General features: G+C 44.0%; 1 protein-coding gene across 1 annotated transcript; it reads right to left on the reverse strand.

Moving 5' to 3' along the window:
• Window positions 1–1956: 1956 nt before the first annotated feature.
• Window positions 1957–27954, reverse strand: LOC114656801 (putative methyltransferase DDB_G0268948). The gene is made up of 6 exons (XM_051930326.1): window positions 27773–27954; window positions 20818–20978; window positions 18680–18896; window positions 12932–13032; window positions 10767–10904; window positions 1957–2246 (listed from the first exon to the last, which is right to left on the reverse strand). The coding sequence occupies exons 1-6, from the start codon at window positions 27881–27883 to the stop codon at window positions 2156–2158; spliced, it is 819 nt and encodes a 272-aa protein (XP_051786286.1). The 5' UTR covers window positions 27884–27954; the 3' UTR covers window positions 1957–2155.
• Between the last annotated feature and the right edge of the window lie 40 nt (window positions 27955–27994).

Genomic DNA, 27994 nt, shown 5'->3' on the forward strand with positions numbered 1-27994 from the left:
TAAAACAGAAGCTGAAAGTAAACTTAGTGTCAATAAAGGAAAAGTCTCTTTATGGTAAATGCTGTTTTCTCAACTGTGATCAGAGCCAAACGTAAGATTTAGAATGGGGAATGTTAAAACACCAGGGTTTCTGAGGTGCAGTCTACTAGGACACAGTCTTATCATAGCAATCACATACAGTACATATATTTCCTAACCCAGATATCCAGTTTAGGTTTACAGGAAACTGGTGTCTATCCCAGTAACATTGGAGGGAAGGAGGGAACCAACCTTGGGTCAGTCACTGCAGTGCACACAATCCCTCACCATACAGGGCCAATATAGAGTCACCTATTGACCTAGCATGTGAGGACGAAAAACATTATTAACTGTAATGATTACAAGTATTTAACTCACAAATACCAAGGACTGTATTTTGTATTAATCATGCTGCAGAGAGCTATATGATTTTTACTTCTATATGATTTGTTCTTCATTTAGGTAGAAAAAGAATTAAGCTTGTGCACAGTTTAAGGGACTAATTTGCATTCTTTATGAGAAAATGCTGACCTCTTGATATTAACAGAACACCCTGTGATATTATAAATCAATGTGATCGTTTTCTGAATTCTTGCTTAAAACTATAAGAAGCATGTCCCTTATGGATTAATAAATAAGGATTTATTAATCTAATCAGACCAGTGGTTCTCAAACTGTGGGGCGGACCCTCCTAGGGGGGCACGAAGTAACAAAAAGGGGGGGATAAAAGGCGCCGCCTTCCTACAGTCTGGGAGCCAAAGTCGGGAGTGGGAGCAGGACGAAGCTCCCAGGAGGAGAATAGAGGAGGCCAAGGACTGAGAAACAGGCTTATTGGGGTGATTATTGCTGAGTGCATTGTGTGTAGTGTTGGGACTTTATTTATTTATGACTAGACAAAGAGTTCGTTTCGACAACATAAGATGAAATGGGCACGAGTGGAATAGTAATAAGTATAAGCACCACAAACCTGATAGAGGTGTATTGAATGAATGCGTAATTGAATCAGAATGCGTAATTAGGCCTCGAGCTGTAGTCGAAATCGCCTTTCAGGCCTCTAGAGCTTTAATCAAAGTTGCCTTTCTCTTTGAATTTTCGCGGCTGTAAATCCGCCGCCTGCCGCGATGTTGGTCTCGTAAGGTTTTTCGGGCAGCTGCGCAGAAGGCGACTGCACATTTGGTTTTCGGACGGACGTGAGTGAGTGAGTCAGTGAGTGAGTGAGGAGGCTGGCGAATTATGTATTAAGATTAATAAACGTGTGCAATTTATAAAGATGTGGTTTCCAACTGGTGGTGTCCGGGCAAGCCATAAGAATGTAATTTCCATCCATCCATCCATTATCCAACCCGCTCTATCCTAACTACAGGGTCACGGGGGTCTGCTGGAGCCAATCCCAGTCAACACAGGGCACAAGGCAGGAAACAAACCCCGGGCAGGGCGCCAGCCCACTACAGAGAATGTAATTTCTTTATAACTAAATGTACTGAACTATAAGCAACTGCTTTAAACTGGTCTTGTGTCTGTGTGCTGATAAGGGCATATCTTTATTTTGGTAAGAAACTGTGCACTCCTGCATGTAATAAATCAGGATGTAACCGCAACTTACAGCAATGTACACATTCCAATTCAGGGAGTAGTAAGCTATTATAATTTATGTATATATATATATTTTTTTGTTTTAATACACAAAAAGGTATATAGAGGGAAGCCCCATGTGAGGCGGCAGACTGTCTGTTCTAACCAGTCAGTGGCACTGAGCTGGGTGGGGGCTCCAGTCTCTTCAGAGGTATGTGGGGGGGCTGCAGTCTCTTTAACTCACCAAGAATAAAGAAATTGCTTTTTATTTTACATTGGTGTCCATTTCCTTGTCATTCCCGACTTTCAGCGAGCACACGTGCATTTAAGGTGTGGTAGTAAAGCCAGAGTATCTCATGGTGAACCAGAGAGAACATGCAAACTCCACATAGGCCGTGACCAGCCCAGGGACTTGAACTGGAACCCTGGAGCTATGAGGCAGCAGTACTAACCACTTTGACACTGTACTAACCATAAAAAAAAAAATTGAAAATTTCATTTGTAAGTTTCTACCGTGGTGAGGTAGGCTAGTGGCAGGTCTTCAGAAAATATACTTTAGTGTCTCTTATTCTGGCTTACGTGTCAGAATGCAGTAATACTTCATCAAAATCTCCAGTTCAGTGTCAGCAGAAGAAACGCCCATCTCCTCCAGAAACCTATAATTGAATAAAAAGTGAAAAGACAATGTTTACAATCTGTGTGCTTGAGCAACATCTGACGCATGTAAACATGATGGCACGGTAGCTGTCAAGGTCAGGTGTCGGCCCCAGTTTCACGATCACTGAGTCGTTTTTACTTGTAATTGATGCCAGTGAAAAATTAGCTGATCTTTATTTTTTTCCTTTTCTCATTTTGCTTTTAGGGAAATGCAGTAGTGTGGGTTATGTTACAGCCAGGATGTTTTCCCCTGGCTAAGATGTATTTTCCATTTTATTGTTTTTTTGATTTAGTATTTTCCAAGTTTTTGTGTAATATCTATAAGGTTTGTTAATTGTTTTATATTTGTGTCTTTTTCTGAAATTCCTTGTGCTTTGCTGGTGTAATCCCAAGAGGCAGGGCCAACGTGAGGGGCCACACTCAGATTTTATATTGAGGTGAAAGAGAAGATCCCAGCAGTGGTGTATTGAGTTTGATGGAGATATTATTGCAAGTATTGTTTCCCTTTGATTTGTCAGGTTTTTTTTTTTGATATTCCAATTTTGTTCTTGGATTTCTGATTTGTTGGATTTCGTATGGGCGGCACGGTGGCGCCGTGGGTAGTGCTGCTGCCTCGCAGTTGGGAGACCTGGGGACCTGGGTTCACTTCCCGGGTCCTCCCTGCGTGGAGTTTGCATGTTCTCCCCGTGTCTGCGTGGGTTTCCTCCGGGCGCTCCGGTTTCCTCCCACAGTCCAAAGACATGCAGGTTAGGTGGATTGGCGATTCTAAATTGGCCCTAGTGTGTGCTTGGTGTGTGTGTGTGTTTGTGTGTGTCCTGCAGTGGGTTGGCACCCTGCCCAGGATTGGTTCCCTGCCTTGTGCCCTGTGTTGGCTGGGATTGGCTCCAGCAGACCCCCGTGACCCTGTGTTCGGATTCAGCGGGTTGGAAAATGGATGGATGGATGGATTTCGTATTGGGACTTGTTCACCTTGAATTAATTTGTAGACAAATCCTTTTTTGCCCTTTTACCTTGTTTTTCTAATTTTGTCCCTTTATACAGTGCATTCGGAAAGTATTCACAGCGCATCACTTTTTCCACATTTTGTTATGTTACAGCCTTATTCCAAAATGGATTAAATTCATTTTTTTCCTCAGAATTCTACACACAACACCCCAAAATATCAACATGAAAAAAGTTTACTTGAGATTTTTGCAAATTTATTAAAAATAAAAAAATTGAGAAAGCACATGTACATAAGTATTCACAGCCTTTGCCATGAAGCTCAAAATTGAGCTCAGGTGCATCCTGTTTCCCCTGATCATCACCCTGAGTCCACCTGTGGTAAATTCAGTTGACTGGACATGATTTGGAAAGGCACACACCTGTCTATAGAAGGTCCCACAGTTGACAGTTCATGTCAGAGCACAAACCAAGCATGAAGTCAAAGGAATTGTCTGTAGACCTCTGAGACAGGATTGTCTCGAGGCACAAATCTGGGGAAGGTTACAGAAAAATTTCTGCTGCTTTGAAGGTCCCAATGAGCACAGTGGCCTCCATCATCCATAAGTGGAAGAAGTTCGAAACCACCAGGACTCTTCCTAGAGCTGGCTGGCCATCTAAACTGAGCGATCGGGGGAAAAGGGCCTTAGTCAGGGAGGTGACGAAGAACCCAATGGTCACTATGTCAGAGCTCCAGAGGTCCTCTGTGGAGAGAGGAGAACCTTCCAGAAGGACAACCATCTCTGCAGCAAACCACAAATCAGGCCTGTATGGTAGAGTGGCCAAACGGAAGCCACTCCTTAGTAAAAGGCACATGGCAGCCCACCTGGAGTTTGCCAAAAGGCACCTGAAGGACTCTCAGAACATGAGAAAGAAAATTCTCTGGTCTGATGAGACAAAGATTGAACTCTTTGGTGTGAATGCCAGGCGTCACGTTTGGAGGAAACCAGGCACCACTCATCACCAGGCCAATACCATCCCTACAGTGAAGCATGGTGGTGGCAGCATCATGCTGTGGGGAACTGGGAGACTAGTCAGGATAAAGGGAAAGATGACTGCAGCAATGTACAGAGACATCCTGGATGAAAACCTGCTCCAGAGCGCTCTTGACCTCAGACTGGGGCGACGGTTCATCTTTCAGCAGGACAACGACCCTAAGCACACAGCCAAGATATCAAAGGAGTGGCTTCAGGACAACTCTGTGAATGTCCTTGAGTGGCCCAGCCAGAGCCCAGACTTGAATCTGATTGAACATCTCTGGAGAGATCTTAAAATGGCTGTGCACCGACGCTTCCCATCCAACCTGATGGAGCTTGAGAGGTGCTGCAAAGAGGAATGGGCCAAACTGGCAAACAAGGATAGGTGTGCCAAGCTTGTGGCATCATATTCAACAAGACTTGAGGCTGGAATTGCTGCCAAAGGAGCATCGACAAAGTATTGAGCAAAGGCTGTGAATACTTATGGACATGGGATTTCTCAGTTTTTTTATTTTTAATAAATTTGCAGAAACCTCAAGTAAACTTTTTTCACGTTGTCATTATGGGGTGTTGTGTGTAGAATTCTGAGGAAAAAAATGAATTTAATCCATTTAGGAATAAGGCTGTAACATAACAAAATGTGGAAAAAGTGATCCGCTGTGAATACTTTCCGGATGCACTGTACATTGTGGCGGCCAGCAGGGTCCCATGCCCGGCTGGGATGCCCCTTCTACACATGTTCTGGGGGAGTAGTCATGGACTGCTCAATACCTCCCCCGGGATGGTTCGTAGCAGCCTCCCTGGCAGAGGATGGTGCCTCAGTTTCCTGCAGGGCTTCATGGGAGATGGAGTTCTCCACAGCCCTGTTGGGATCTGGGGTGGCCACCAAGGGGGTGCTGCATGGGTCCCTGGACCGGCCTGGACAACTCTGTAGCCCCACCCGGAAGTGCAATCAGAAGCAGGTGATCAAGCACCTGGAGCACTTCCGGGTGGACTATAAAAAGTGCCGGCAACCACCACTCAGGGCCACAATCGGGAGGAAGAGGACGAGGTTGCCAGGGAGGAGTGGTGGTGCCAGAGAAGGGTTGTGTTTTGTTACTGTGAATGCTTTTGTGACTGTGTTGTGGCTGGAGGGATTACGGGGAAGACGTGCCCTCCAGCTGAAGAAAATAAACTTTTGTGTTCTGTATACACGTGCCTCAGTGTGAATCTGTGCTGGGTCGGGCGCCTATATAGCACCTTATTTCACAACATTCTACTAAAGATTCATTGTTTGGACTTGTCTTATCAAGCCAGAGGTTTGACCATTTGCTGTGACATACAGTAGATGCGTCAAAAGGGTGTTGTTAGTGCTTGAACTGACCAGGAGAGGGCAACGTAAGGCAAGAAATTGAAGACAAATGGTGAAAGCTTAGGGAAGAGACAGAAAGAACAACGAAAATGAGAAGGAAAGTCAATGACGAAAAACAGTGCTAGACCTACTTTGAAAAGGAAACTAACCGATGCTAAAATCCGTTTTCTTTATACAACCAACGAATAAACTAAGAAAGTAAAGAAATGAAAACAAAAATAAACACATTCTTAATGAATTATCGTTTAAAAATTTGCACAATATCTCATAATATATGTATGAAAACATTTGAATCTGACTCATTTATTATCTCAATGGTCATTTTTGCATACTTTTTTAACATTTGGATGGTTTGTGCGGGCGGCACGGTGGCGCAGTGGGTAGCGCTGCTGCCTCGCAGTTGGGAGATCTGGGGACCTGGGTTCGCTTCCCGGGTCCTCCCTGCGTGGAGTTTGCATGTTCTCCCCGTGTCTGCGTGGGTTTCCTCCGGGCGCTCCGGTTTCCTCCCACAGTCCAAAGACATGCAGGTTAGGTGGATTGGCGATTCTAAATTGGCCCTAGTGTGTGCTTGGTGTGTGTGTGGGTGTGTTTGTGTGTGTCCTGCGGTGGGTTGGCACCCTGCCCGGGATTGGTTCCCTGCCTTGTGCCCTGTGTTGGCTGGGATTGGCTCCAGCAGACCCCCGTGACCCTGTGTTCGGATTCAGCGGGTTGGAAAATGGATGGATGGATGGTTTGTGCTTTTAAAGTCCGCTCCCCATTTTGGGACAAGTAGGCCGCAGCCTGCCCATTGAGTTTGAGGTCTGGCTGCCTAGGGGATGAGGCTATATCTATTGTGGTGTAGCAGCACAAAATGGCCAAAGTGGTGGGAATCCTCAAAAATACAATCATCAAGCAGGCCTAAATCCTAATCGGCCTGCCCAGACAGGGTTACCCTAGGGCAGCCAGAGCTCCTACTTAACTGGTTGGCTTTGGCCTGTACCCAGCCAAATGGGTTTTGCCTTCAAAAGTTCAAGAATATATAAACAATGTTCACATGATATAGTCCAAGCCCCACCAGAGGGAGGATGACTGTAGACCTCTGGCTTGTGGATGAAAGGGCAAATAAAAGGATCTTTGTAAAAAGTAGATTTCTCTCTATTATAAAAAAAAAATCTTGGGAAACGAGATGTGATTTTCTCAGAGAGACACTTCCACATCTCGCAAGACGAGACTTTGTGCCAAGAGATTTAACCACACCTGGGGCCGGAAATAAAAGACAAAGAGTAGATGACAAAGTAGAACGCCGTAAAGAATTCAAAAACGTTGGCGTGGTACACATGCAGAGCAGGTTAGTGATAATGGAAGTACTAAAATTCAAAAGTCTCAAAAAAATGATAGTAAAGATCGCATTAGTGCAAACAAACAGAAATTATTACTCGGTGAAATAATGGAACAGCGCAAAGTGATCGAATATATTGTTCGGATTTAAACTTTAAGTCGGAGACTTGTAGATCGTCTAATTCATGTTGCCATCAGGGAAAAGTAGTGTTTCTTCCCAATGAAGAGGCGTATCCACGAGAATTAAAAGATGAGATTGTTGTTGTCCCCAGACCATCTCGCGGGGACTTTCACCATGAGATTCTTTCAAGTCACGTCATACTTACAACCAGGGCCGGATTTTCCTATAGGCTAACTAGGCTTCAGCCTAGGGCCTCAAGATCAAGAGGGGCCTACTTTCAAATTGTTAGCAAAATTAAAATTACACTATCCTAAAAACAGTGAACACTAAAACACTGAACCGAAAATAAGGAGAAATTCTACGCATATGACTAATAAACAAACATAAAAATGTATTGGTTAAGATCAACGCGTATTACGTATTTTATTATCTCTCATGTAATTTACAAACTTAAAAATGGAAGGTGAAAGGGCCTCATAAGTGGAATAGCCTAGGGCCTCTTTTCATATAAATCCGGCCCTGCTTACAACCTTTGGAAGCAAGTCCCACGAGATGGTGACTTTTGCCATTAGCTTCTTTCAAGTCACTCCCTACTTACAACCATTTTCAAATAAGCCCACAGTCATCTAACCTCTCAGTCATGTAAAGGCTTTCATCAGACATCAGACCAGTGGGAGATTTATAAGAAATTAAGAAAAATGTGTATTTTTTGCCATATGTTTAAGTTAGGGGTGTCAAACTCTGTCACTGGAGGGCTACAATGGCTGCACGTTTTCGATTAAGCCACTTTCTCCATTATAAACCAACTAGCTGTGTAAGCCCGTGCTGTAAAAAGCTTGGGCTCTTAGAAACTGCAGATTCTGGCACTTCAATCAATCAATCGCAACGGTTGTGTATTAACGGCTAAGCGAGGTTTTATTTTCCCTGCAGTTTGGTTTTGCTGACGTGCTCACCTCTGTTGTCTATCAGCGGCCAAGCGAGTTTATCCCTCTTTGGAGGTCTCATTTTGCCAATGTGCTCGCCCCACTTGTGTATTAGTGGCTAAGCGAGATTCTCTGTTCTCGGCGGTTTTACTTTGGTGACAGAATCGCTTCCTTTGAGCTTCACGTGTTAACTTGGGGCCACATTGCCGGCTCTTTGAGGTTCATGCTGTAGGCCGGACAGACAGACAGACACACACTTCCACACATAGACGTTTATATATAAGATTTCTAATACTAATAGAACACACAATGTTGCCTTGATTGTAACTGTTTAAGTGTTTCTTTAACTGGCAGCCAAATAATAATGGGATGTAAAGCAAGTCAACAGATGAGTGGGCCAACATAGATAGATAGATATGAAAGGCACTAAATAATAGATAGATATGAAAGACACTATATAATAAAAAGATAGATATGAAAGGCACTATATGATAGATAGATAGATATGAAAGGCACTATATAATAGATAGATATGAAAGACACTATATAATAAAAAGATAGATATGAAAGGCACTATATGATAGATAGATAGATATGAAAGGCACTATATAATAGATAGATATGAAAGACACTATATAATAAAAAGATAGATATGAAAGGCACTATATTATAGATAGATATGAAAGACACTGTATAATAAAAAGATAGATATGAAAGGAACTATATGATAGATAGATAGATAGATAGATAGATAGATAGATAGATAGATAGATAAGGCACTATATATCTATCTATCTATCTATCTATCAATAATCTAGTGCTTTTCATAATCTATCTAATTAATATAGTGCCTTTCATAATCTATCTAATAGATAGATATGAAAGGCACTATATTATTGATAGATAGATAGATAGATAGATAAGGCACTATATAATAGATAGATATGAAAGGCACTATATAATAGATAGATATGAAAGGCACTATATAATAGATAGATAGATATGAAAGGCACTATATTATAGATAGATATGAAAGACACTGTATAATAAAAAGATAGATATGAAAGGCACTATATGATGGATAGATAGATAGATAAGATATCTATCTATCTATCTATCTATCTATCTATCTATCTATCTATCTATCTATCTATCTATCAATAATATAGTGCCTTTCATTATTTATCTAATTAATATAGTGCCTTTCATAATCTATCTAATAGATAGATATGAAAGGCACTATATTATCGATAGATAGATAGATAGATAGATAGATAGATATGAAAGGCACTATATAATAGATAGATATGAAAGGCACTATATTATCGATAGATAGATAGATAGATAGATAGATAGATAGATAGATATGAAAGGCACTATATAATAGATAGATATGAAAGGCACTATATTATCGATAGATAGATAGATAGATAGATAGATAGATAGATAGATAGATATGAAAGGTACTATTTGTACGTGTCTCTTGTATCACACCACCCCAGCTTGCATTTTCAATTTCATTGCAGTAATATTAGTGTTACATTAGTGAGAAGCATTCATGTTTACCCCCCCCCCTTTTAGGAATGGGTGTCTTCGAATTTTACGATAGGATTTGGGGGGAATTGCCTCAAACAAGTTTGGTAAGTGTTTCTCTGCTAAAGTCTCTCTCTCAACCCCCACACAAAGCCAGGTTGCCTAACTGCCCAGCTTTACCTTAACTCAGTGGTTCTCAATCTGTGGGGTGCCCCCCCCCTAGGGGGGCGCAAAGTAACAAAATGGGGGGCGCGAAGATATGAAAAAATTAAAACAAGAATCGAAAATATGAAAAATACATCTATTGAAACCAAAACAAATTAACTTAAACTTCATTCTGATACTAGAAAAATAAATATAGAGTTAGATAAATGTTGATAAAAGTTAAGTAGGTATAATAAAATATGCATCTATGATATATCATTCATTAAAAAAGAACAAATTGGTATTAGTGGGCTCCTTTCAAAAAAACGTTAGGGGGGCGCGATTAAAACTGTTATGAAGACTCGGGTCGCAAATACTGAAAGGTTGAGAAATGCTGATCTAATATATTAAGTCTAATTATTCATGATGTTGAGATGTTATTTAAACTTAATTGCAGTCTGCACACACTTGTTTTAATTTGCCGTACCTTTATAATCATACTGCCAAATTCTCTTTAAACCAATCTGTGTGCGGTTCCAACATGCATACTAGAAAGTAGCTGAACTAAAGCTTTAAACAAGAAGCAAGGCTTACCAGGCCTCACTACACATTAGTTGTCTTTGCTCATCCTGACAGAGTGGTCCCTAATTACACACCTTAAAATCCAATGAATTCTTCCCCGTCTGACCTCCTGCTATACTCTGCACTTTCCATTTCTCTTTCTCACTCCCGGCCACACTTGGTTTTTTTTTGCCAATGAGTCTCAGTTTCTGATTTCAGATTAACTGTAGTACAGGGCGGGTGTGTGACCCTTTAAACACATCCCCAGAGTAATTTGATTATCTGAGAAGTAATGTGGAACACGTAATCAGATGAATCAGGAGCAGAGCTTGACTTAAATTGCCTAACCTCTCTCAAGGATGTCATTGTCACTGCAGCCTTGTAAAACATTATGATCACTTTAAGGAGCCACACCTGCTTTCTCAACAAATGACCAACAGGAAAGTGGGGTCTTTAGTGTACGGAATATGCTGTTACACTGTCATGGAAGGGGGTGGGTAGGGGGGAGTCCCCAGAAGGCTTGTGCCAACCTCAGAGACAGATCTTCAGTAGCTAACCTTAAGTGCCTCAACTCCATGAATACACACACATTATTATTTTAGGAACGTTACCTCTGATGAATTCTCTTTAAAGTGGCTTTGGCAGCACTTGGCTCTGCTCTTAGGAAGCACTGATACACAGAGAATGACTCGATAAAACCAACAGCGCCAGACACTGATGTGGGCCTCTTGACTGGTAGGTTTTCAATCCTGTAACAGACGAAGAAAAGTTTCAGTAGGGTGATAAAGAACACGGATTTAAAATTCATCAATTCACTGGAACCCACAACCGGAAGAAACACTAAAGAAAATGTAATGAGATGAAATTGTAGCACAGATGCTAGTCTTCTCCAATTTGTTCTCTTTGATTCATGAAATTCATTAATCGTGAGAGACTTGCAGTGTCTTACAAGCTGATCAGCACGGTAAGAATTTCACTGGACTCTGTACATGTAACAATAGTAAACCCGTACATGGATAAAAAGATACAGGGGACTACTAGATAGATAGATAGATAGATAGATAGATAGATAGTGTCAGAGGAAGCTGGGGTCCTTACCCAGCCGGGATGCCTGGAAGGACCTGGAGGTGGCATTTATGTCCTCTGGGCCACTAGGGGGCAACAACCCTGGATTGGGAGAGGACCACGGGAGAGAAGCAAGAAGGTTCCAACCCGTTGGGACCCATGACCACCGCCAGGGGATGCTTCAAGCCTCATGGAACCCGGGAAACATTTACTTCCGCCACACCCTGTAAAGATGGAGGAAGATCCTTCTAGGGACGCTCGGTGTGCTTCTGGGTGCAAGAGCAGTACTTCCGCCACACCAGGAAGTGCTCCTGGAAGAACATCATCAAGCACCTGGAGCACATCCGGGTGAGAATAAAAGGGGCCACCTCCCTACAATCAGGGACCTAGAGTCGGGAGTGGGAGCAGAACGAGGCTCCCGTGGAGAGAGGAAAGGCGGCCCATGGACAGTGAGAGAGAATCCCGGTGTAGGGGTGATTGGTGATGAGAGCACAGTGTGCTGTGCGGGACTGTTGTTTCCTGATTAATAAATGTGTGCTTTTTGGAGAAAGATGTGGTGTCAGTCTGGTCCGGGCAAGTCTCACAAGAGATAGATAGATAGATAGATAGGAAAGACAATATATAATAAAATGATAGATATGAAAGGCACTATATGATAGATAGATAGATAGATAGATAGATAGATAGATAGATAGATAAGGCACTATATAATAGATAGATATGAAAGGCACTATATTATAGATAGGGGGGCGGCACGGTGGCGCAGTGGGTAGCACTGCTGCTTCGCAGTTGGGTGACCTGGGGACCTGGGTTCGCTTCCCGGGTCCTCCCTGCGTGGAGTTTGCATGTTCTCCCCGTGTCTGCGTGGGTTTCCTCCGGGCACTCTGGTTTCCTCCCACAGTCCAAAGACATGCTGGTTAGGTGGACTGGTGATTCTAAATTGGCCCTAGTGTGTACTTGGTGTGTGGGTGTGTTTGTGTGTGTCCTGCGGTGGGTTGGCACCCTGCCCGGGATTGGTTCCTGCCTTGTGCCCTGTGTTGGCTGGGATTGGCTCCAGCAGACCTCCGTGACCCTGTGTTTGGATTCAGCGGGTTGGAAAATGGATGGATAGATGGATTATAGATAGATAGAGTGAAAGGCACTATATAATAGATAGATAGATAGATAGGAAAGGCACTATATTATGGATAGATAGATATGAAAGACAATATGTAATAAAATGATAGATATGAAAGGCACTATAAGATAGATAGATAGATAGATAGATAGATAGATAGATAATATGAATAGAGATTACGTTTTATGTCCCACGAAGGAAATTTAGCATTTTACAGAATATAATATTATAGGGGTTGCACTAAGTCTGTGGACCCTTCCAGATTTCTTGATGGTAGCTATCCTGGATAGGAAGTTAAAGAAATGAAAGGACAACTCTGGGTCACCATATTGCCCTGCCATTCTCAGAGCCAGGACGGACTAATGCAGGGCTATAGACCAAGCAGGTAGCCCTGTCAAAGGAGTATGGCCCACTATGGACAACTCAAATGTGAATGCCCATAGTTTTGGAATAGGATGTCCAACAAGCTCATATACTGTTGGTTTGACAGTCAGGTTTCCACAGACCTCTTTGGCCATATACAGTGGTGTATATTTTGTTATAACTTGAAGCCAAGAAAACTCAACATGCATAACCTCAAGACCTAAACCATACCTTTCCTTGTCAGGATAGTCGATGGCCTCAAACAATTCTTGCAACATAGAATCGTTCACAAATACCGGTTTGCTTCTGTAAGGCAGCATGTGCTCAAATTCCTGCATGAAAACACACAAGCAGCTCACAGGATTAAAGACATAAAGCAGGCTCACGTTACACTTGTCTTCATTTTAATGCTCACTTAGGTCTTTTCTGGACATTATGCATTTCTCTATATATAAAATCCAATGTCTGTCTGTCTGTATGTCCGTCCGCTTTTCATGAGAGAACTACTTAACGGATTTAGATTGTTTTTTTTTTCTGTAATTTGCTTGAACATTGCAGTTGATTTTGCATCTTCTCTTATTGTGTTATGTATCATAGTTAACTTGCTGTACCGTTTTATTTGTGCGACTCCAAGAGAGAGGCAGCAGGCCGAGGGTAGGGAAAGCGGGGCCCTCCTCACTGACGCGCCAGCCTTGGGGTGTATCTCACCGACGCTAAACTAGCGAATGAGTGAACTACTTCACAGATTTAAATCTTGTTTTTTTCTATAATTCTCTTGGAACATTTCGGTTGATTTTGCGACTTCTCTCATAGTTCGCTTGCTGGAGCGATATACTGTATTCGCGCTAATCCGAGAGTGAGGCTGTGAGACAAGGGGAGAAGAAAGCTTGGGGCTTTCGCAGGGCCCTCCTCACTGTCCTGTTTCACTTCTACATGGGTGAAGCCGTGGGGGACAGCTTGTATTAAATACATCCATTCATCCATTAATCCTGCCTCACAGGAAGCACCCTGGGTTTGAATCCCACACCTGGTTGTTTGTGCTGAGCTCACATGTTTTAATTGTTTCTCTGTGAGCTTTTGTTTTCAGGTTCTCCAGTTTCCCATAGACATGCAGGTTAGGGCTGACAGGTGACTCTGGCCCGGTGTGAGGAGGAGGAGGAGGGAACTTGTGTTGGACTGGCTCCCCATGCGGGGTTGGCACCTGATGCTGCCAGGACAGGCTCCAGTGTTCCTGAAATGGGTTAACTGGGCTGGAGAATGTTATGTTATGGTACCCGTTATCAAACCTGGTTCATCCAAACTGAGAATAGCCTATCTGAACAAAATTGAGTTTAAAACAGCATGCCAGTCCTTTGCAGGGCACACGTAGGTCGGCCAATTTAGAGTTACTAGTTAACCTAATTCATTTTTTTAATTTAGCAGGAAATTTAGAGAATCTTCCTATATAATACGTTACCATGGCTGTCCGTTTGTCTGTCCAGGACTTTAAATCACCTGTAGCTCGCAAACTGCAGAACAATTGACCTGAAATTTGGTACACATATACTACGTGACGTCTACTATCCACTTCCGGGGTGATGATTGACCTCCAAGGTTACTCCTCTTTTTATTTTATTTTATTGTAGAATCAACTCTCAGCACCGGGCAGCAGGGCGGCAGTGCGACACATGAGTACGGGCGCCATTCTCATCCCTACCACCTTCGCCATCACTCCCCCTACCTCTTCATATCTTAAATCATTCTTGAGGCAGATTGAAGACTTGAGTGCCAGCTTAAGAAAAAATGAAGGAAAACGTAAGTAATTACAACACAAACACGGACTTAATCAGTTTTAACATGAAAAGATGATGACGGAAGAAGAAAAGTAGCGGGCGACTAGGGTGGAGAAAAGAAGAGCTGATCAGGAAACAGCAAGCGCATCAATCTCTGAGCAAATGAAAGATAAACGTACAGAGAAAGAGAAGGACAACTAGACGTCAAGTGGATTCACTGCACGTTATCATGCACTACGCCGTTACTGGTATTATATCCATCCATCCATTTTCCAACCCGCTGAATCCGAACACAGGGTCACGGGGGTCTGCTGGAGCCAATCCCAGCCAACACAGGGCACAAGGCAGGAACCAATCCTGGGCAGGGTGCCAACCCACCGCAGGACACACACAAACACATCCACACACCAAGCACACACTAGGGCCAATTTAGAATCGCCAATCCACCTAACCTGCATGTCTTTGGACTGTGGGAGGAAACCCACGCAGACACGGGGAGATCATGCAAACTCCACACAGGTGGAAGCGAACCCAGGTCTCCTAACTGTGAGGCAGCAGCGCTACCACTGCGCCACCGTGCCGCCCCTGGTATTATATATTAAAGTAAATTGCCCACTCAATCCAGTCCTGAGTATTGCGGTTTGGAGCCTTTTCTGGCAGCTTTTAGCAGTCCCTGAAAGCTTGGCGGGCGGCATGGCGGCGCAGTGGTAGCGCTGTTGCCTCGCAGTTAGGAGACCCGGGTTCGCTTCCCGGGTCCTCACTGCATGGAGTTTGCATGTGCTCCCCGTGTCTGCGTGGGTTTCCTCCCACAGTCCAAAGACATGCAGGTTAGGTGTATTGGCGATCCTAAATTATCCCTAGTGTGTGCTTGGTGCATGTGTGTGTGTGTGTGCCCTGCGGTGGGTTGGCGTCCTACCCAGGATTGGTTCCTGCCTTGCTCCCTGTGTTGGCTGGGATTAGCTGCAGCAGACCCCCGTGACCCTGTGTTAGGATATAGCTGGTTAGAGAATGACTGACTGACTGAAAGGTTGGCAGTCCATTGCGAGGTAATATTATCTAATACAGTATATTATCAACTTATCTTATGATTTCTTCCATTAACTGTGAAAGGTTAGGGTCAGGGCTAACATCCAGTACTAGGCCCCGTCTGTATTCTAAGTACAGGGTCAGGGGGGTCTGCTGCAGCTAATCCCAGCCAACACAGGAAGCAAGGCAGGAACCAATCCTGGGTAGGACGCCAACCCACCGCAGGGCACACACACACACACACACACACAAACACACATGCACCAAGCATACACTAGGGATAATTTAGAATTACCAATACACCTAACCTGCATGTCTTTGGACTGTGGGAGGAAACCCACGCAGACACGGGGAGAACATGCAAACTCCACACAGTGAGGACCCAGGAAGTGAAGCCCAGACAGGTCTCCTAACTGCGAGGCAGCAGCGCTACCACTGCGCCACCGTGCTGCCCGCCAACCTTTCAGGGACTGCTAAAAGCTGCCAGAAAAGGCTCCAAACCGCAATACTCAGGACTGGATTGAGTGAGCAATTTAATGTAATATATAATACCAGGGGCGGCATGGTGGCGCAGTGGTAGCACTGCTGCCTCACAGTTAGGAGACCCGGGTTCGCTTCCTGGGTCCTCACTGTGTGGAGTTTGCATGTTCTCCCCACGTCTATGTGGGTTTCCTCCCACAGTCCAAAGACATGCTGGTTAGGTGGATTGGTGATTCTAAATTGTCCCTAGTGTGTGCTTGGTGTGTGTGTGTGTGTGTGTGTGTTTGTGTGTGTCCTGTGGTGGGTTGGTACCCTGCCCAGGATTGGTTCCTGCCTTGTGCCCTGTGTTGGCTGGGATTGGCTCCAGCAGACCCCCGTGACCCTGTGTTCGGATTCAGCAGGTTGGATAATGGATGGATGGATGGGTTATTTCTACTTTTGCCAATTTTGGGCAGTACAGGGATGCAATAAGTCAGGCTGCCACCCACCTCATACTGCTTGACTGGTGACGCTGACTTTGAATTAAGTGAGGCTGTGGCGCCCTCTTCTGTTCAGGTGGCAGCCCTGCTCCTTTTGTTACAGTAATATAATTTCATGATACTTCTTGTAGCTGCATTTGCCGAGGGTTTCCAAAGTAGTTTCAGCAAGGTTTAAGCAATTAGTAGCACAAGGACAATGAAAACTTCCACAGTCCAAGTATCCTCATTTTAAAAGTTCTAGTGAAAGTCAAAGCAAACAGTTCATGCAAAAAATGAAGAAGAAACGTCTTATCTATGTTGTTTAATTGATGGCTTAAGTGTCTTGGTTACATTTCTTTAAGTCTTTATATGTAATCAGGTACACTGAGACCTAAGCCTGACATATACTGTATACCTATGGTGGCAAGCAGCTGGGATGCCCAGAAGGACCGGAGGAGGGATTACGCCTCCTCCAGACCACGAGGGGGCGACGGCCCTGCTGGCTTTGGGGACCACAGGAACTGAGCTTGGAAGCTCAAACCTATAGGGGCCCGTGGTCACCACCAGGGGTCGCCCCAATGCCTGGAGAGCCATGGTCCTCAGCACTTCCGCCACACCCGGCGACCAGGGACACCCGGAGTGCTTCTGGGTGCACAGCCGGTACTTCCGCCACACTGAGGAGTGCCGGCAGAAGATTATCGGGAGGCACCTGGAGCACGTCCGGGTGATTAATAATTCTTTATTTATTTGTCACATACATAGTTATACAGGACAACACGCAGTGAAGTGCATCTTTTCGCATACCCCTTGGGGTCATAAAAGGGCCCACCTCCCTTCGTTCGATGGCTTGAGTTGGGAGTGGAGAAGACGAGATCTTGGAGTTGAGGAGTGGAGGCGGACTTGAGAAAAAGGCATTGGAAAGAAGGCCTGGACTTTTGGGGGAGTTTTGGGGTTGTGTGCACCTTGTAAATAAGTATTTGTAAATAAAGCGTGTGTTGGGTGATTCAAACGATGTCCGCCTGTCTGTGTCCGGGCTGCTTACCACACTACATAAACTACACCTTTATAGTGCATCCGGAAAGTATTCCCAGCGCTTCATCACTTTTTCCACATTTTGTGATGTTACAGCCTTATTCCAAAATGGATTAAATTCATTTTTTTCCTCAGAATTCTACACACAACACCCCATAACGACAATGTGAAAAACGTTTACTTGAGGTTTTTGCAAATTTATTAAAAATAAAAAAATTGAGAAAGCACATGTACATAAGTATTCACAGCCTTTGCCATGAAGCTCCAAATTGAGCTCAGGTCCATCCTGTTTCCCCTGATCATCCTTGAGATGTTTCTGCAGCTTCATTGGAGTCCACCTGTGGTCAATTCAGTTGACTGGACCTGATTTGGAAAGGCACACACCTGTGTATAGAAGGTCCCACAGTTGACAGTTCATGTCAGAGCACAAACCAAGCATGAAGTCAAAGGAATTGTCTGAAGACCTCCGAGACAGGATTGTCTCAAGGCACAAATCTGGGGAAGGGTACAGAAAAATTTCTGCTGCTTTGAAGGTCCCAATGAGCACAGTGGCCTCCATCATCCGTAAGTGGAAGAAGTTCGAAACCACCAGGACTCTTCTTAGAGCTGGCCGGCCATCTAAACTGAGCGATTGGGGGAGAAGGACCTTAGTCAGGGAGGTGACCAAGAACCCGATGGTCACTCTGTCAGAGCTCCAGAGGTCCTCCGTGGAGAGAGGAGAACCTTCCAGAAGGACAACCATCTCTGCAGCAATCCACCAATCAGGTCTGTATGGTAGAGTGGCCAGACGGAAGCCACTCCTTAGTAAAAGGCACATGGCAGCCCGCCTGGAGTTTGGCAAAAGGCACCTGAAGGACTCTCAGACCATGAGAAAGAAAATTTCAAAATCTTGAAATGGACGTTTTGGAGTATTACAATACTTACCCTGTACTTCGTAAACGACAAAGTCAGGGAGGTCTAAAACATCGAGAGTCACCAAAATATCGACATTGAATTTTTGGATGATTAGATTACTTTCTCTATACTTTGTAAACGAGAAAGTCAGGGAGGTCTAAAACGTCGAGATTCATCAAAATCTCGAAATGAAATTTTTGGATGATTACAATACTTTCCCTATTTTTTGTATACGAGAAAGTAAAAAAGAAAAAATCACGTTTCATTGGGTGTTCTTACTTTTCCTCATGGCTGTAAGTGTTTATAAACTGCCTCACCTCTTCAAAAATATCTGTTAAACGTCCAGGGTTTACTCCAGGAAAGGAAAAATCAATCTCCGTGGTGAACCCAAACAGGGCCATGCACCCCCCGGGCTTCAGGACCCTGTTGGCTTCCTTCAGAAACTTTTCTTTGTCAAACCAGTGGGCAGCATGAGCGGCTGTGATCAAATCCACAGAGCCATCATCAGCAGGAAGGTCTTCTGCATGACATTTTCTGTAAAAAAAAAAAAAAATGTGACAAGACAACCGACAAAAGCATATGTGATGATCGTTATTATCAATCTCAGGTATGGTAACTGGCACTTCTTCACTGCGAGTCCATGCCACCCTGAATTTTGGTGGTTGTGTGGCGCAGATAACTGATTGATGGAACAGCTGGCTTAGATTTTCCAGTTGCATTTCATCCACTTTAGCTGCCACCCGTAATAATATAAGAATCGTAAAGTTACTTGAAATTGAAAACTTACTTTTTAAGTAAAATACATTTTTGCTTGTCAGAATTTTTTTTTTTAAACAAAAATCCAAATTTATGAATTACTGACAGTCAGAAACTGCACTGAGTTGTCTGTCAGCGCTGTGCGGCACCGTCTAAGAGTGTCCAGAGGGAGTCGCGCCTGTGTCTCTTGCTTCAACTTAATGCCCTTTTCATTTGCAGGCAGTGCAGAAAAATACTGTTATGATCTAGAGAGTTCTGAGGGAAGAAAGTCCCCCAAAAAATATTAAAAATTCCCATTAGAGGGGGAAAACTGTCAAACCCCAGGCTAGTCACTAAAAGAGCCAACAGAGCCTCTCAATGAATAAGATTTACTTTACGAAAATGCTCTGTAGTAATCCAAAGAGCATTAAAGGCAAAAGGAGTTGACTGAAGAAATCAACCGAATAACAAACAGACACAAAACAAAGAATGGCCATAAAAAACAGAGCAAAACTGGTCAAAGATCCAATAATCACAAGGCACAAATGTGTCACAAAACCAACAGAAATCGCCAACGGCAGCACATCCAATGAACTGTGGGTACTGTGGGCTTTCGATAGTCTTTACAGGGCTGAGGACAGTCCTTTGACAGTGATGGTGATGAGCAGGTGGCTTCTCCTACTGGGGGGACCACACACAACACACAAGGTGCATAACAAAAAGACACTTGGACATAAAGGAACTAAATGAACAGCAATGTTAATGGAAAAAAACAGACATAAAAGGGACATTTGAACTCTAGCTGGGGAGGGTCGACCCAGGCTGAAACATAACAAGTATTGGGGGGGGGGGGGGGGGCCGAGAATGCCCTTCTCCAATCGAGTGCCAGTTTATTTGAGGACATTCTGTCAATATGACGGGCAAGTCCGTTACTGGTAAACTGGTAAAACTGTGCCAGAGTTTACAGAGAGGACTTCAATTCCCAGCAGCCAGCAGGACTGTGCAGGGGTTGATGGGATGAAGACTTTGACACACAGTTAAGTTAGTTTGAGTTCGGTTCTGCAGCTTAGTTGCCAGATTGGGTGGTTTCAAACTCAGTTGGGCAATTTTCAAAATTGTAAAAAGTTGGCATGGGGTGTGACTCTTCACTTTGAGCTGTTTGTCTTGAAATTGTGTGCGATTTTGTAAAGACTAAAAATGTCTAATTGCATTTCCGCACCCCTTTAGCCCATGAAGCCTCCTGTTTTTCTTTCCAACATATGACAGTGAAATGTCACACAACATTAAAGTTTAAAACCTGTCAGTTTCATCCACAGTTACAGTTCATTTAACCAATCACCTTGTAGTTAAAACTACTGCTACCCAATGATCAATAAAATCGGGCAATGCAGTGGGCATCAACCAATTGTGGCTCAAACAGCAACACTCCTACCTTCTATAGCATGAGCGTTTCATAATAGAGTTATGAGATAGATTTTCGGGGGCAATATTTACAGCTTACAGCTTTGCCCAGGGCAGTAAAAACCCTCGCGCCAACCTGCTGCGGACCACTACATCCCTACAACAAGCCCTGGGAAATGCTCCAATGACAGCTGAAATGTATTATAGGAAAAAGATGTCTGGTCAGCCCTGTTAAGACTGTGGTCACTGCGACCCTCAGATGTGTGCAATTAGAAAATGAATGGATAAAGACCCCATGCCCCAGGCATGTCGCACTTACATGTACTTGACGTTAGTCAAGTTGGTTTCTTTCCTGGCTTCTTCTAACTGGGCCTCACTGATGTCCACCCCAATTATCTTCTCAAAGTGTGGCGCTAGAGATCTGCTCACTTGCCCTGTCCCACAGCCGATATCCACAGCCAGAACATGAGGCTTTTTCTTCTGCACATCAAAAAAAAAAAAAAAAAAGTCAGAATTAGCGTAAGCCCCCCTAATTCGGGGCGTTCATCTGAAATATAACGATTTACTTCATGAGGTACAAGTGCATAATAAACACAAAGGGCTGCTTCAGTCCAAATGTTTAAAGTCTGAAAATTCTCAATTACATTAGAAATGTGTCATTTGTCACCCTGTGACAGACATCGACGGAGGGCTAGGAGAGGATTAAAAATCACCTAATCATCCTGACCATGAAATACTCTAAAAGAGGGGTCCCCAACTCCGGTCCTGGAGGGCCGCAGTGGCTACAGGTTTTCATTTTAACCCTTTTCTTAATCAGTAACCTGTTTCTGCTGCTAATTAACTCCTATTGAATTCATTTATATGACTTGCTCTTCAAGACTCAGACCCCCTTAATTGTTCTTTTTCCTTACTTTGATGCCAAACAATAATGAGATACAAAATGAATCAAAACACGAGCAGCAAACTGCGCCCATCACACAATATCTGAAAATAAAGAAAGATGAAGGTCTCAGGAATATCAATCTGCTCAGGTCCCCAGTGCTCTTAGAAAAGAGAAAATCCACAATTCAGAAACGTCTGCTATGACAGCGTTTCTCAACCTTTAATTATTTGCGACCCGAGTTTTCATAACAGTTTTAATCACGCCCCCCTAAAGCATCCACGCTTTATAATTCAGAGCAGTCGTCCAGCCATGTCCCTATTTGCAGCGTTATCTACTGTTATGGCTACAACCTTTACAGACTTCTCCTGCCTCCTCAGCCACAACAGGACCACTCAGAGACTTACACATCGCCTGGGGTCTTTAGGACTTTGTGTCACAGTTGGCCTTCACTTACACCAGCATTTCTCAACCTTTAAGTATTTGCAACCCGAGTTTTCATAACAGTTTTAATCGCGCCCCCCCTAACGTTTTTTTGAAACCCTAATAAAATTTATTTCTACTAGCCAACCCGCGGCGTAGCATACGCTGCATAATTATGTATTGATGTGTGAACACTTCCTGAAAGACGCAGTTGTCCAGATGGGGTTGGTTTTGAGGATACAACTGTAGGTGAATGAAAAAATATAACTCTGGAGAGGGCAACATACAATACAGTGTTTTACACGCTGCATACAGCGATTCACATCAAAGTATAGACACTGCTAAGACCATGGGATACCCCTCGGAAACTGTTTTACACGCTGCATACAGCGATTCACATCAAAGTATAGACACTGCTAAGACCATGGGATACCCCTCGGAAACTGTTTTACACGCTGCATACAGCGATTCACATCAAAGTATAGACACTGCTAAGACCATGGGATACCCCTCGGAAACTGTTTTACACGCTGCATACAGCGATTCACATCCACGACAAATATGATTCTTCTTAGATGGTGCTGTCGCGTCCACCCTCGCTCTCGAAGCATACACACTGCCTGGTCATGTGCCCGCTCGCAAGAGCAACTACCAGAGACCTGCCCACCAACTGTGAGACCATGGGATACCCCTCGCAAACTGTTTTACATGCTGCATACAGCGATTCACATCCGCGACATAATTTTTCTTAGATGGTCCTGTCGCGTCCACCCTCGCACTCGAAGCATACACACTGCCTGGTCATGTGCCCAGTCGCAAGAGCAACTGACGGAGACCCGCCCACCAACTATAAGACCATGGGATACCCCTCGGAAACTGTTTTATATGCTGCATACAGCGATTCACATACGCGACAAACAAACTGTTAACACGCCGCATACAGCGATTCAGATCCGTGACAAACATGCCTCTTCTTAGATGGTCCTGTCGCGTCCACCCTCGCTCTCGAAGCATACACACTGCCTGGTCATGTGCCCGCTCGCAAGAGCAACTAACAGAGACCTGCCCACCAACTGTGAGACCATGGGATACCCCTCGCAAACTGTTTTACACGCTGCATACAGCGATTCACATCCGCGACATGATTTTTCTTAGATGGTCCTGTCGCGTCCACCCTCGTACTCGAAGCATACACACTGCCTGGTCATGTGCCCGGTCGCAAGAGCAACTGATGGAGACCCACCCACCAAATATAAGACCATGGCGTGTAAAACAGTTTGCGATGGTGGATGCGGTCGTGCGTCATAACCGAAAAGAATACAGTGGAACCTCAGTTCACGACCATAATTCGTTCCAAAACTCTGGTCGTAAACCGATTTGGTCGTGAACCGAAGCAATTTCTCCCATAGGATTGTATGTAAAATCAATTAATCAGTTCCAGACTGTACGAACTGTATGTAAATATATATTTTAAGTTTTTAAGCACAAATATAGTTAATTAAACCATAGAATGCACAGCGTAATAGTAAACTAAATGTAAAGACATTGAATAACACTGAGAAAACCTTGAACAACAGAGAAAACTAACACTGCAATAGTTTGCGCTATAGCGCTACCAACCGCTGGCTAAAAACACTTTTTTTTTAATGAGTTTTAAGCACAGGGAAAAAATTAACATTTGAAAAATCCGTAATTTAATAAACCACCAAGAAAAGTAACATTGCAACAATGCACGCTACGACCCGATCGCTGTAAACAGAAGTGAAAACAAAATCAAGCCCGGTGTATTCTTTAACTGCCTTCCTACTTTATGAATCCAGCCCCCTCTCTCTGGCGCTGCCTGTGTGTGACCCGAGGTTCCACTGAGGTTGACTAATGAAAAGTCAACGTGGCTCAGAGGTGCATGTGGAGTCAGCAGAGACGAACGTGAATGACGCCCGGTGTTGTGAGTTGCTGCATCTGAGTTGGTGGGCGTGGCTCTGCGAGTTTTTGTCGTATCCAATGGTCTTAGAGTTGGTGGGCGTGGCTCCTTCCTGCGTGCTTTCATGGGTGTCTTGCTTGCTCTGGCAACGGCTTAGTGAATTATATATATAGATATTTTTTGCTGCAGATACACCGCTACAAGTTTAAAATTTCCCTGCGAATAGCGACATTACGCTACATATGGCAACATTCGCACCCCTTTTTTTGTTACTTCTGCCCCACAGATTGAGAAAGGCTGTGCTATGACACAACGAGAACAGCAACAAGCCACTGAATTAAAGAACGGGTTTAATTAACGACGAGAATTGGTGCCTAATTAAGCAACCACTTGGAGTTGAGGCCCTGACTTAGGTGGTCTTCTGTTGGCTCACTCACTTCACATTTCATTTCTGTTTAAGGAAAGCAATGAAGCAATTCAGAGGAATAAATTATAAAGAACAAGTTGATTAAAATTAGTTCTAAACAAGTTAATTAACAGCAAAAACAGGTCACTAAATTAAGAAAAGGGTTAGAATGAAAACCTGCAGCCACTGAGACCCTCTAGGACAGGAATTGGGGACCCCTGTTTTAGAGTATTTCACGGTCAGGATGATTAGGTGATTTTTAATCCTCTCCTAGCCCTCCGTCGATGTCTGTCACAGGGTGACAAATGACACATTTCTATTGTAATCGAGAATTTTCAGACTTTAAACATTTCGACTGAAGCAGCCCTTTGTGTTTATTATGCACTTGTACCTCATGAAGTAAATCTGCTCTAAAATGACACCCCACATGCTCATGCTTGAAATTTGTCATTTGTAACCTTCTGGAAATGGCTCTTAGAGGATGAGGACGACTGGCAAAGAATCAGATATCAACAATATGATCATATTTGTGATCCGCGACCTCCAAATTGCTTTAAATGACACTCCACGTGCCGTGATTACCAATTGCCAGTTTTTCAAAGTTTTCTGAAAAGGAGTCACTTTGACCCCTCGTATCCCATGAGGGGGTGAAACCCTGGGGTGGGTTGAAGTGTCCTGTACAGCTTCAAGTCCTTCTTATCATTTTGCTGGAGAAACCTATTGGTTTATTCTTCATTTATACGGGTGTCGTTTCAGGCACAAAATATGGTCCAAAATCGGCCTAAAAAAATTAGGTTTTATTTTTCATGTCCTCAGGGTCCAAAACAGAGTTGAACCCCAAAAAGCTGAGCGTCTTGCATTTTAAGATATCAGGACGAGCCCACCGGTATGTCATATGTAGGTGGAGATGCAGAACAAAAAAAATGGAAGTGATGTCAAAGCGTTTGGAAGTAACTCTTATGAATACAAAAATCGCAGAAAAACCAGTCCATCCATCGTTTAATGACTTGTTTTTTTTCTTAATGATTTACTTGATTTATAATGATTAATGATTTATTATTAATAATGACTGATTCTTAATGATTTATTCTCTAAAAATTTCCAAAACACCATTTGGCAGGTTTTGAAGGCCACAGAGTTTCATGTTTCAATGTCTTTTTAACAATGTTAAAAATGAACTACACTCACCAGTCTGGTGGAAAAAGGCCCACCGACCGTCCAGTAAAAATAATCAAGTTATGGATGTTATGGATGGACTGGCATTCCAGCGGGGTTAAACAGAAGACCCTTATCTGGATGGGAGGCCAGTTCAATGAAGTAATCAGGAGAGACAGCTTTTTCAATGACCATATGCTCCTCCGATACACTAGGTGGCAGTGCACCTAGACTGGTGCATCCGTGCAGCCACCAGTAAGGCATGCTGGGTAAAGGTTAGAACGAAAACTTGCAGCCACAGTAGCCCTCCAGGATCGGAGTTAGACTCCCCCTTCTATATAAAGTATACCTAACACACAAATGTAACCACTAAAATAGCCGCCTATCTCCCCATCACACAGGATCTGAGAAGTGATTACCAGTAGGAGGTCAATCCTACCATTTCTTCTCACCAGCAGAAGGGAATTGCCTGCCATTGCCAACCTCTTCATTGCTAAAAATCCACAAGATATCTCAGTTTTACCTTCTCCCTCAAATCCACAAACCAAACAATCCTGGACACCCTTAATTGTTTCTGTATGCAGCTGTCCCACCAGTCACATGTCAGCATTCCCCAACAGTCTTATGAGACCCCTGGCTGAAGGTCTGCCTTCATACTTCAAAGTTGCTAACCATGCCCTCCAGTTGTTTTGTAGCTTTAGGTTTTATGGTCCTGACTGCTTTATCTTTACCATGGACATCCCCTCTGTGTACACAGTCATTCCTCATTGCCCCCAGACAGACCTCCAGGCCAGGATCCTTCCTGTTAATACCATCCTCAGACTGGCAGAGCTGGTTCTTACCCACAATGCTTTCTCTTTTGATAACTTTTTAGAGTTGCAGTGGGTCCTAGAATGGGACCTCACTATGCCAGCATCTTCACTGGCAGGGTGGAAGAGCCATCATCATATCTTAATATGCCACTGCTGTATCCAGGTAAGAGTGGCATCATTAGCATCCTTAAGATCTTCATCGGTGCATGTAGGGCCTTTGGAACATCCATGGAGAATGTGGTCCATTGTTTGGGTGGGCTCACCACAGGGACATTCAGCGCTTCTTGTGAGGCCCCTTCTAAATAGGTTGTCCCTTGTTTTGCCCACCTTTGACCTAGCTCAGTTAAGCGTGACCCTGTCTTTCCTAGAGAGGGATGTTCCATTGTCTTTGGAGTCCTGGTGCTTCCTGTATTGCTATATGGTTGCTAGACATGGACGCTATCCAGTGACCTGAGACAAGGACTGGACTCTGCTGGTTTGACTTTGTGTTGCTCATGGAGTCCCAAATGAGACACATTACCAGCATTGTGAGGGAACATCAGCTACCACCATGTGGTGCCCAATTGGCTGGACCAGGCCAATGGGACGCCTGTATAACACCTGGCTGTGGCAGATAGACGGTCATTTCCAAAAGGTGAGACTGCCTGGGGGGTTGCCAACTAGAACCCTGAGATGTTTTGTCGTCTGGTGGGTTGTTGTACTGGTGCATGATCCTCGACCTGACCTGACATGCAGACTCGACCTTCCACAGGAGTCTTATTTTTCCCCCTAACTTTCCCTTGATCTCCTTCCTTGAACTACTTAACCTTTACCAACTTCTCGTCCACAGCTCACTTCACAGAGGACAGCCACACTCCTCACCGCATACTTTGATCTGTACATTGTGTCATCTGAAAACATGTCACCAACCGTACCCTTGTATCTGGGTCCTCTTTGTTAATTTCACTATTAACGGGGTGTCTTGTCAGTCTTAAAGGTCACACCAATTTCATTTCTTGTAGGACGTGTCCAGCCAACTACATGGGTGAAACATGTAGACGGCTAGCAGACCGTTTCATGGAGCGGTTCAAGCCGTTAAGATGGTAGACCTTACAAAGACGATTGTTGAACACTTTGCATGTCTCTTGATCACAGCCACCGTGATCTCTCTGTTTGGGTTCTTTCACAGGACTTCAAAGACCCTTTTTAAGGAAAAGCAGAAGAAGCTCAGCTCACACATGTCTCCATATCTTAATGGCTGACTGACTTTTTAATCTCTCTCTTCCCTTCACCTTCTCTAATGGCAGCTCTTTCACATCTCCCCTCACCGGTCCCAGATTTGTTCCATCTTTCCCCTTCCCCTCTTACCCTTTCCTTCTCAATTGATCCACTATGCAGCCAAAATGCTGTACCTTTAAATTTTGTTTTTCCTTACTAAATTCTGTAAGTGGGTCTGAGTGGCAGTGCGGTGAGTGCTGCTGCCTCACAGCTCGGCCCCCTGCCCATCTCCAGTTTGCTCCTTTGTGTCTGCAGAGGAATTACGTGGATGGACGAGCCCAGGTGTTTCCACCTTTCTGGCCACCGCCTGTATTTATCACACAACATCAAGCAGATGCAAATCTTAAATTGTGTATCACGGTCACCTAAAGGTCGGTATCCTGTTAGTTTTACCTATAAAGTTAAAAAAAAAAGTCTCACTTTGCTGTCCAGATACTTCAGGACTGTGTTTTTAATCTCTTCAGGCGGAGGAAAGCGGAACTTCTGATACACAGCGGCGTGCTCCTTCCCTTCAAACAACCGAAAAGCCATCTCTGGAGGTTGCCCAGGTCTTCTCGTGCACTTCTTTCCCAGACTAACGGGCACGCGAAGTGTGTCTTTAAAGGGGGGCAGTGGCCAATAGATGGAGGCCAAGTCGCTCCA

This window comes from Erpetoichthys calabaricus, chromosome 8, assembly GCF_900747795.2.
Source record: "Erpetoichthys calabaricus chromosome 8, fErpCal1.3, whole genome shotgun sequence".
In the NCBI taxonomy this organism is placed as follows: domain Eukaryota; kingdom Metazoa; phylum Chordata; class Cladistia; order Polypteriformes; family Polypteridae; genus Erpetoichthys; species Erpetoichthys calabaricus.

Coding starts and splice junctions, on each gene's coding strand:
- LOC114656801 (XM_051930326.1), bottom strand. CDS start 27,883: ATGGCTTTTCGGTTGTTTGAAGGGAAGGAGCACGCCGCTGTGTATCAG. Junction 18,897..20,817: donor TTGACTAACGTCAAGTACAT/GTAAGTGCGACA, acceptor TTTTTTTTACAG/AAAATGTCATGCAGAAGACC. Junction 13,033..18,679: donor TAACAGATATTTTTGAAGAG/GTGAGGCAGTTT, acceptor GTTTTCATGCAG/GAATTTGAGCACATGCTGCC.